This window comes from Lampris incognitus, chromosome 18 (assembly GCF_029633865.1).
Source record: "Lampris incognitus isolate fLamInc1 chromosome 18, fLamInc1.hap2, whole genome shotgun sequence".
NCBI classification, from domain to species: domain Eukaryota; kingdom Metazoa; phylum Chordata; class Actinopteri; order Lampriformes; family Lampridae; genus Lampris; species Lampris incognitus.
Window position 1 is genome coordinate 26,626,190 of NC_079228.1, and position 11,116 is coordinate 26,637,305.

General features: G+C 43.4%; 1 protein-coding gene across 1 annotated transcript; it reads right to left on the bottom strand.

Moving 5' to 3' along the window:
- Nucleotides 1–716: 716 nt before the first annotated feature.
- Nucleotides 717–9,282, bottom strand: apoea (apolipoprotein Ea). Its single transcript, XM_056298702.1, has 5 exons — nucleotides 9,203–9,282; nucleotides 8,243–8,306; nucleotides 7,974–8,103; nucleotides 2,540–2,815; nucleotides 717–1,226 (listed from the first exon to the last, which is right to left on the bottom strand). The coding sequence occupies exons 2-5, from the start codon at nucleotides 8,283–8,285 to the stop codon at nucleotides 911–913; spliced, it is 765 nt and encodes a 254-aa protein (XP_056154677.1). The 5' UTR covers nucleotides 8,286–8,306; nucleotides 9,203–9,282; the 3' UTR covers nucleotides 717–910.
- Between the last annotated feature and the right edge of the window lie 1,834 nt (nucleotides 9,283–11,116).

An 11,116-nucleotide genomic window follows, 5' to 3' on the forward strand; every position in this document is an offset into this window, starting at 1 on the left:
AATGTTGGGGTTGTGACATTGGTTATCTCAGCTGTGATTTAGTGCAATGCATTGCACGGGTGACTCATTGCACAATGTAAGTCAGTATCTAGTATCCGTTACCATATACATAAATTGTCAGTATGTGATTTTTGATATCTAAAACTTTGTCTTTTGTTTTCATATGATAGGACTGACTATCCTTAGAAAGTTGAATGTGTGTACTGTATTATACAGTATACTTGATGTGAGTCTGTGTTTCTCTGGGAATCTTTTGTACTGTTGCATTTTTTTGCAGAAAAATGTGCAGAAAATTGATTTTTATCATTTAAATTTAATGGTGATTTTTTTATGCTTAAAACCTTTTCATTTCTGATCCATATGTATTGGTGGGAAAATACTGTGAATTGCCTCACAATTGTCACTTGCAAAGCTGACAAAGCACCAGTTGTGAAAATGCATATTATATTTGTGTTGTTTTACATTTTTAACAACAGAGAAGACCTGATCTTTTTTGTTTTTTGTTTTTTTCCGTTGAGCGTAAACTGTGACATACTGTGACTGTGACAACTGTGACTGCGGCATCTGTGACAATGGTGATCGGTCATGCAGAAACTAGGTTTGAATACTCGGGTTCGGAAGAGCAAAGTTGTATGGCTGAAGCCTGTTATCAAAGCCTTGACTTTGTTTTCTTCTTTACAAATAAAAAGTTGTTGAGCAATTATTGTCCACACATGTGTATGCAGGTGTTTTTTATTATTATTATTATTGCTGTTCCTTGAGTGACAGTGAAACAAAGATGCCTTGATTACATATGGACTGTGGTTGGCATTAGCAATGAACAGTTGTTACTTCTGGATGGAGCTATTAGTACAGAAACTAAATGGTAAAGGTGAACAGTCTAGGTTGTTATTATTCAATTTTTTTGTCTTTACAAGGCCTCCATCTTCTCTCTGATCATGGTGGTGTAAGGCTCAAACCACTGACGAAGCTCCACCATCTTCTCCTCCAGTGTGCCACGCAGATTCTCAGCCGTTCTCTCCACCCGTCCGCCGACCTCCACGGCTGTGCTCTGAACCCTGTCCCACATCTGCTCCGCCTGTTTTTTAAGCAGCTGGTTCAGGGTGCTCATCTTTGCCTCGACATTGTCACGCACCTGGGAGAAGTAGGGCTCGATGCGCATCCTCATGGTCTCCATGTTGTCAGAGGTGCGGGACTGAACCTCCTCCAGATAGGTGGTGACTTTCCTGAGACACAGAGGAGGAGGAGAAGGTGGAGGGAGTCAGGGGTCATATGTATTGTGAGGGCAGCTTACCTTTCAAATGAGTGCGCTTTGAAATTCATCACAATGTCCTTGGCACATGCAGATTCACTGAATACTCAGTGGCTTTAATAAGTGCCCTAAAAAAATAGGTAGACGCTTTAAATTGCAGGCCATTCATTATGCAAAATATGAGTTGATTTAACTGAACGATTATGACTGGTAATTACTGAATAATATAGTATGAGTAAAATGGCAGCTTTTTTTGTCTCTAGTTTGCGTTCTTGTCATTATAATGAGCTAAATATAATATTAAATATTATAGTATATTAATAATACTATATATATATACTATATCCATCCATTATCCGAACCGCTTATCCTGCTCTCAGGGTCGCGGGGATGCTGGAGCCTATCCCAGCAGTCATTGGGCGGCAGCTAGGGAGACATATCATAATACGATATAATATAATATTAAATATTATGTACTCCTAAATATAATCTTCATCAAACACTGATGGGATAAATTCACATCATATTGTGCCAAGCACAAGTATCTTGAAGCCTGTTTCAAGGGGGAAGTAATTAGCTGTTAAACTTGAATGTAAGGGCAATACTGAAGGTCCTGCAGAGTAACAACCATAGTAAAACTAGCACAATATTAAATATTCACTCTATATTCAAGAATAATAGCTAATTACTGTCCCTGTGACACAAAGGAGTCAAAATACTTGTGTTTGGTACAATATGCTTTGTGAATTTATCCCATACAGTGTTGAAGATTATATTAAACAGCATATTATAATGATGAGGAAGCTAATTAGCAATATAGACAATCACAAATGTTACTCCTATTTAGCTGTAATTACCACACACCTTAGTTCAATTACATCTATTTCACACATGTTACTCCTAAAAGGCTTCCAAATAGGGTTATCATATTGTTGATAGTCAGGTCCATAGGACTTGCAATTAATTGCATTAACTTTCCTCATTCCTCAGTAGAACACCGAGTGTGTTATAAAAATCAAGTGTTTTATACCACAAACACAGTTGCATTTATGTGGGATTTACGGAGTAAGACCTTTACTGACCTACATCAGAGGCTCACTAAGTTTTCATACTGACGGACAGGTTTGGTAATGCAGAACGCACAGGTTAGCCAAGGAGCTTCTCAACTGAAACTTATTTCTACTTGTTAGAAAAGGTTAAACTGTTCATTTACTTTACAAAATTCCTCACTGACTTCCAGCAAGATGCCTACGGGTCCTCTTCACACAGGTTATATTGTTCACTCACATGTTAATCTGCTGTGTGTCCTTGGTCAGGCGTTTCTTAAGCTTGTGGAGGTAAGCGTTGAATCTGACCCGGACGTCATCTGTGTTTTGCCCCACCACGACCTGCAGCTCTCTGCTGTAGTCGCTGACCTGCTCCATGGCGTCCAAAATGTGAGCACGCAGCTTGGCTGCCAGCAGTTTCAGGTCTTGGCCCAGGCGCTCAGCTGTATCCTGAGCATAGGGGGCCAGCTTGAGCTCCATGTCGATCAGCTCGGCCATGGTGTCCTGCATCAGGGTACTGGGGAGCGAGACATATCATTTCCGCTGTTTCGTTAGCAGTCACTTTTTCCAGTTAATTTACATGTTGTCTCAACAAAACAGTGAGGGATTTTGTTATAAGCGTGTAATAACATGAGGATATACTAGCTCACCCCACTTGACTATCCTGCCTCACACTAATAACACTGTTTTGTATGTGTAGTCAACCTTTCTGTCTCCTGACACACTATAGAAGCAGATGTTTCACATGTACACTAAAAGACAGACGAATCCTGTTTTGCCATGTTTTAATTAAGGCCACCTAATTTGCCTATTTCTCTAAGCATGTCCAGAAGCTGGCTATGCCATCAAAAAGAAACATTTTTGGGATAGAAATGATCAACTGACTGTTCGATTTGGGTACTTTTTTTATGTGGTGCCTTTTGCGTCCCCCAGTACAAATCAATTTGTCTAAATTTGGACAAATACTAATTTCACTTGGTTTTTCATGTATGGTCAATTGTTATTTATTATTAATATAATGATATGGCCTTCTTTCTTTTTTTTTACATTTTAAAAGCTTGGGTTAAACAGGCATTCTGGAATTTTTTCATGTCCCCAGTGCTGTTCATTCAACTTCGATCTAAGAAGTAACTAATAAAAATATACATTTCTGAATATTTTATTATCATTTCATTTTCCGGGGTGCTTCCGTAGCCGAATGGTTACAGTGCATACCACATGGCCACATGGTCGTAACCGTCGCAGGTTTGATTGCAGCTGGTAACCTTTGTTGCATGTCTCTCCCATTTCCTGCCTGGCTCTTCACTGTCAATGTCTAATAAAGGTTAAAAAAAAAAGCCCCCCCCCCCCCCCAAAATATTTCATTTTCATTTCCCTGGTCAAATTCTATTTGATCAAATATGAGTTGTTAAATTTTGTCCAAACATATGCCAGGAAAGAGCTCTACTGATGCAATGTTTGCTTTGAGAATATTGATGGAGAAGTATAGAGAAGGTCAGAAGGAGTTACACTGTGTCTGTGGATTTAGAGAGAGCATAGGACAGGGTACTGAGACAGGAGGTGTGGTATTGTATGAGGAAGTCAGGAGTGGCAGAGAAGTATGTAAGAGAGGTGCAGGATATGTATGAGGGCAGTGTGACAGTGGTGAGGTATGTGGAGGGGGGATTACTTCAAGGGTCGACTCGAAACCCTTTCTTATTTACAATGTTGATGGACAGGTTGATGGACAAGATCAGGCAGGAGTCTCCATGGACTATAATGTTTTCAGATGACATTGTGATCTGTAGCGAGAGTAGGGTGCAGGCTGAGGAGAGCGTGGAGAGGTGGAGGTATGCACTGGAGAGAAGAGGAATGAAAGACAGTTGGAGTAAGATGAAATACATATGCATGAATGAGAGGGACGACAGCGGAATGGTGAGGACGCAAGGAGTAGAATTGACAAAGGTGGATGAGTTTAAATACTTGGGGTCAGCTGTTCAAAGTAATGGGGAGGGAGGAAGAGAGGTGAAGAAGAGACTGCAGGCAGGATGGAGAGGGTGGAGAAGAGTGTCAGGAGTGATTTGCGACAGAAGGGTACCAGCAAGAGTTAAAGGGAAGGTTTACGAGATGGTAGTGAGACCAGCTATGTTATATGGTTTGGAGACAGTGGCACTGATGAAAAGACAGGGGGGTGGGGGGGTGGCAGAGTTGAAGATGCTATGATTTTCGTTGGGAGTGACAAAGATGGACAGGATGAGAAATGCGTATACTAGAGGGACCGCTCAGGTTGGACGGTTTGGAGACAAAGCAAGAGAGGCAAGATTGAGATGGCTTGGACATGTGTGGAGGAGAGATACTGGGTATATTGGGAGAAAGGTGCTGAATATGGAGCTTCCAGGCAAGAGGAAAAGAGAAAGGCCAAAGAGGTTGATGGATGTAGTGAGAGAGGACATGCAGGGGGTTGGCGTGACAGAGGAAGATGCAGAGGACAGGAAGAGATGGAAACGGATGATCCTCTGTGGTGACCCCGTAACGGGAGCAGCTAAAAGAAGAGTACAATATACTGTCGTTTTTAAGACTTTTGTGAGCTTTGAAAAAGTGCTATTTAATATGGCGGGATTTATTATTGTTTGTTTCCTCTGTGTGTGTGTGTGGGTGGGGGGGGGGTGCGCACACACACACGCATGCATGTGTATGCATGCACGTGTATGCATGCATGTTTTAGGCAACGCCTTCAAGGTGACAATAGGGCAAGAAATGGAAGGAGAAAGCTCCAACAGGAGATTGGCCCGTTTAAAGGCCCAACCGGATTGAGAGATAAGAGAGAAGGAGAATTATAAAAAAAAAGATGCTCAAGGTGTAAGACCAACTCCTCACCCCCACATGCATTGGTGAATAGGATGCTACAAAATTAGAGGGTCACTCCACATGACCCCAAGACCCTTATTTTTCACTCTGCCTTAGTTGCAGACATTGCTCAGTCTTACAAAGCCTCAATAAGAGAAAATGATAGCCAACATGACATGTGGTAGGCTATTAAAAAATACCAACTCCAGTCATTTGTTTGTAGTGCTCTTGGTTCTCCAAGGAGAGGGGGAAGTTTGACGGGGTTGCAGACCTGACCATTTTTCAGAGAAAGAAGAGTTCAAGGAGAGCGGAGAGTAAAGCCAGTATCCCTACCTAATTTCTTGTGACGACGCGAGACATATTACATCTGGGCGCAAGCAGACCATAACTGAGGAAGAAGAGGATGCAGAAGCAGCTGCTTACTGACAGGCTGAAGAATCTTCATAGGAGATTTGCATCTGAAAGGTGGAGAGGCTTTACTTCTTCAGCGATGGCCCAGCAACGCAGTACAAACAAAAGAGCAACTTCTACCTCCTGTCCACTGAGCAATTCAGGCATGTTTTCAAAGACCTGTCATGGAATTTCTTTGAGGCCACTCATGGCAAAGGAGGTCCAGATGGCATGGGAGGGACACTGAAGCGGTCAGCTGGCCGGATTGTGTGCTTGGGGGAAGTTATTCCGGATGCCTTCACTTTATTCCAAAAACTGAGGGGACCGGAACCTACAGTTGAGCTCTTCTTTGAAGATGAAGTTGAAGCAAAGGGAGGTAAACATGCCCCCAACCCCTGTAAAAACATTTACAAGTAGCCAAGTACCTCTCTCTCTCTCTGTCTTTCTGTCTCTCTGTCTCACTCTAATGCACGCACACACTCAGCCTGCTTTGTTGTCAGTTCTCAGCCTTTTGTGGCTCTCTATACATTGATTGTTGTTGTGATTGGTAGAATATTTTGAATGTTATATCTCATACTACTCTATGTCATCTCTTCTCGCCTCAGGTCCCTGCTCTGACTCCTTTTAAGGGCACAATGAGGATGCACCAGGTCAGCCTCTTACCTGGGCAAATCGAGTGCAGGGACATCAGTTGTTTCTGATCAGAGGCAAGATGGTCGACTGGATTGTGTCTGTTTCGAGTTGAAAATAACTACTCTGGATGGAGTTCCAGTGACACCCCCCAACACAGAACAGAGAGTCCCCATGGTGATCAGAGGCAGTTGGCAGCCAGTACATTGGCATGTGGTGTGTTGTCAAGTATGACGATGACGTGTACCCCAGCATCATTATGGACGTGGAGGAGCATAGCGTTCAAGTGAAGTGCATGCATAGCAATGGGATGAACAAATACTTCTGGCTAAGACCATGCAAAGATGTCAGCTGGTATTCAGATAAGGAACTTCTATGTCTCATACCGGAGTCACAGGCACTCAACAAGTGCTCTGTCCAACTGGAGAGGTCCACATGGAAATATCTAGAAGACCACTTGGGGAACTATGTAAGTAAACTAGAAATGTGCTCTGAAGTTATTTTCCTTTTTGTGTTCTTCCCGTTCTTCTATGGTCCATCATAAACCCAAGTTTATTCATGATAGAATTAAAGAAAAAAAAATCATTAAATCACATTGAGGTTTTGTCATTTGTTGGTGTTTTGTCCTCCCTGTTAGACCTTTGTCCACCCTGTTATGTTGGTATTTTTCTATCATAGTTTAATGAAACGACCAAATATCAAGTGTAGATTTAGTTATCTAAAGATATGGAAGGGGTTGATTATACATGATAGAAACTTTGAGTAGTCCCTATCAGAATTCACTTTTTTTGGGGGGGGGGGTTTCCCCCCACCTTTTCTCCCCAGTTGTATCTGGCCAATTACCACACTCTCCCTCTGCTGATCTGGGGAGGGCTGCAGTCTACCAGATGCCTCCTCTGATACACGTGGAGTCGCCAGCTGCTTCTTTTCACCTGACAGTGAGGAGTTTCACCAGGGGGACTAGTGCATGGGAGGATCATGCTATTCCCCCCAGCCCCCCCCCCTCTTGAACAGGCGCCCCGACCGACCAGAGGAAGCGGTAGTGCAGCGACCAGGACACACCCACATCCGGCTCCCCACCCGCAGACATGGCCAGTTGTGTCTGTAGGGACCTCTGACCAAACCAGAGGTAACATGGGGATTCGAACCGGTGATCCCCATGTTGGTAGGCAACGGAATAGACCGCCCCACCACCCAGACACCCAAAAAAGTCATTTTAATAGCAATCATGCACTGAAAATACATTTAAACAGTTATGTCTATGTCCTTAACAAGAAGGACATATCGTGTCACATGTTAATATATCTAAATATGATACGATTTAGGTGCCTGAGCTCAACCAGTACTGTTTTTTTAGCAAGTTGAATATGTCCTTTATATAAAAGAACATTAAAATATAGGTAAATCAACTATTTATTTATCCCAAGTTATGAAGTCCGAATGGCACCCTATAAAAATGATCCATTAGTCTCCTGGTGACAACCTGGTTGACAACAGAAAAGTGCCCAGTTAACTTGGAATTCAATCTACTGTGAGTTGCCAATCGAGAGCAACACAATATCTACGGCCCATTAAAGTGACTATAAACAGGCGATTCGTCAGAGCTGTATCCCTAATCACACTGAGGAGGTAGAAAAGCCATAACTATTCTGGTATGGTTGTTTCATATTTTACAGTGAGTTATAGAAGATATTTCGGCAAGAGCTTATGTAGTTTTGAGAAAAAAATCGCTATGTGTTTGGATAATTCGAAATGAATAATCAATCGCATGAGATCCTTTAAGATGTTCCACCCCTTGGACATTTGTTGCTCCCTGAGAATGGACTCACTTCAGTTCTCTGCGGACCTCCGAGCGTTCGATGTAGTCCATCAGGTCATCGGCTTTGGGGCTCAAGTTTCTTAGGTAGTCCTCAAACCTCTCAGCAGTGCTCTCCTGCAGCAGGCTTCGTCCATGGCAGCCTATGTCGGACAGAAACGAGAGCCGCAAAGTTCACCTCCAGCATAGAAACTGGAATTCAAACTGGAATTCAGATGAGAGCGATTCTAATAAGAATGGATGAGTGGACTACTATTCTCTTATTCAAAGCAACTATCTCACCTGAGGTGAGGGCCAGGGCGAGGATCACTGCAAACACCCTCATGATGATCAGAGAGATTGACACCTATAATAAGCATATGATGAACAATGTGAAGACCAAACTGACATTAACGCTGATACTTCCCCCCTTTTCTCCCCAGCCAATTACCCCACTCTTTCGAGCCATCCCAGCCGCTGCACCACCCCCTCTGCCGACCCGGGGAGGGCTGCAGACTACCACATGCCTCCTCCAATACATGTGGAGTCACCAGGCGCTTCTCTTCACCTGACAGTGAGGAGTTTCACCAGGGGGACTTAACACAGGGGAGGATCACGCTATTCCCCCCAGTTCCCCCTCCCCCCCTGAACAGGTGCCCTGACCAGGTGCCCTGACCGACCAGAGGAGGCGCTAGTGCAGCGACCACAACACATATCTGGCTTCCCACCCGCAGACACAGCCAATTGTGTCTGTAGGGACGCCCGACCAAGCTGGAGGCAAGACGGGGATTTGAACCGGAACCCCCGTGTTGGTAGGCAACGGAATAGACCGCTACACTACCCAGACACCCAAGAAATCTTATCCAGAGGAAATATCTTACTGTGCTGGTAGATTATTTTGCTTCTTTTGGGGATTTTTAAAAAAAAAATTGTTTACTTGAATATGCTAAATTTTGTCTCACATTTGACGTGGCAATTGTGAGGTGCTGAATATTGGCAGGCTGACATAATGATGAAATCTTAAACAATGAGTGCCAGTAACGTGTTTTTAGCAACACACATTTTTTAGACCATTTCTTTGTCTATCTGATCATGGCACACATAAACTCAGCAAAAAAAAAGTAATAATAATAACAATCACAATGTCAACTGCATAACACCTGAACATGAGCTATGTAGAGCTATCACTGTGATAACGAACTGATATTATTATTATTATTATTATCATTAATATTAAGGAACATATTGGGGAAATCGTCTTACCTCAGAGACGTTGAATGCACAGAGGGGACGGCTGACAGACTGGTTCAGTATTTATGCCACCTGGAACTGATGATGCTGTCTAATAAATGTCAGGAAAGTTGCTGACGGGTGTCCGAAGTTCCCAACATGACCTGCGTTGTTGTCATCTTTTATTGCTGTTATTATTTTTGCTCCACGTTGTACATCGAAAGTACACATAGAAGTACACCACAGGGTAAAGTGTTATCAGCCTGCACTGGGTTAAAGTAACTCTTCGCAAATGCATGTTTCATTTTCATAGGGAAACTTTGTTATCATGCCTCTTTATTGAATATAAGTACGTTGTGTCTTATTCCAGCTTACATAAAATTTAGATGTAAAAAAATTGAAATGTGCATTGTTTGACAAGTAAAAATCTGCATTGAATTACTTGTGTTTCAAACTCGTATTGGACATGTTAAACAATCACCGTCGTTTCGACCCACGTTACAGATTTCAAACGTTGATGTAAACTGGGAGAATATACGTAGCACCAAAAGGCCAAAGGCCATAATTGCATCATATCACTGTCTACATGACGTGACATGTAGACTGTCCTCACAGTCACCATCCACCTTTGTATTGTACGTTGATGGGAGACTTTCCAATAAGTTATCTCGAGTGGGGGAAGATACAGCGATTGAACAGAAACTTTATTTCCCTTTGGTTTTATTGTGGTAGAAATAAAACAAAAATAGGTCGAATCACGCACTGCAAGACATACTAGGACCATAAACCAGAGCTCAAAATACATGTGCGAGTACAAGTACTATGTTGTTTTACTCTTTATTTTGGCAAGAAGCTCAAATCATATCAAAAATGGTGATATTGGAAAGTCTCATAGTTTTCCATATGCTTTTCCATTGACTCAGAGTTTAGTGTTTGGAAGTTTTGCACTATTGGTAATGGCTGTTGACCTAAAACCCAAGTTCACAGTCCCGAAGGCACGCGATGCTGCATTCCGAACTGGTAATGCGGAGGCCTACAGTTCAACCAGGACTAACCTGAAGAAGAGCATCAAAAGGGCCAAATACACCTACAAACGGCAGATTTATGAGCACTTTGCCAGCTCTGACTCGTGACGCATGTTGCAAGGCATCCAGGCTCTCACTGATTACAAACCCCTAAACCTTGCCCCACAACCGGTGGCACCTCCCTCCTCAATGAGCTTTACCAATTCTATGCTCTGTTCGACTGGGACAACAACGAGACGGTCACCAAAGCTGAACCGCCTACAGCCTCTCTCATCCTCTCCACCACCAATGTGTGCTCCACACTGAGCAAGGTGAATGCACGAAAGGCTGTTGGCCCTGATGGCATCCTTGGGCTGTGTGCTGAAGGCGTGTGCAGGACAGCTGGCCGGGGTTTTCATTGACATGTTCAATCTGTCACTGGCCCAGGCAGCTGTCCCTTCACGCCTCAAAATACCCACCACTGTGCCAGTGCTGAAAAATTGAGCTGCAGCAAGCCTGAATGACTTCTGCCCTGTTGCACTAACACTCATCATTACAAAGTGTTAGTAAAGCTGGTACTCACCCACCTGGAAACCTGCCTACCTCCGGCCCTGGACCCTCACCAGTTTGCTTACCATCCCAACTGGTCAACAGAGGATGCCATCTCCACGACACTACACTCTCCTCTGACTCAAGTTCCTGGGTGTCCACACCTCCAAGGACCTCTCTAGGAGTATCAACTCCTCCACCCTGATCAAAAAGGCTCAGTAGCATCTTTTCTTCCTGAGGAGATGGAAGAAAGCTCACCTGTCTCTCCGGATCCTAGTGAACTTCTACCGCTGCACTAGTGAAAGCATCCTAACTAACAGCAGCTGCTCTGTCTCTGACTGGAAGGCCTTGCAACGGAAAGGGAAAAATGCCCAGCACTTTGACGGCACCCAGC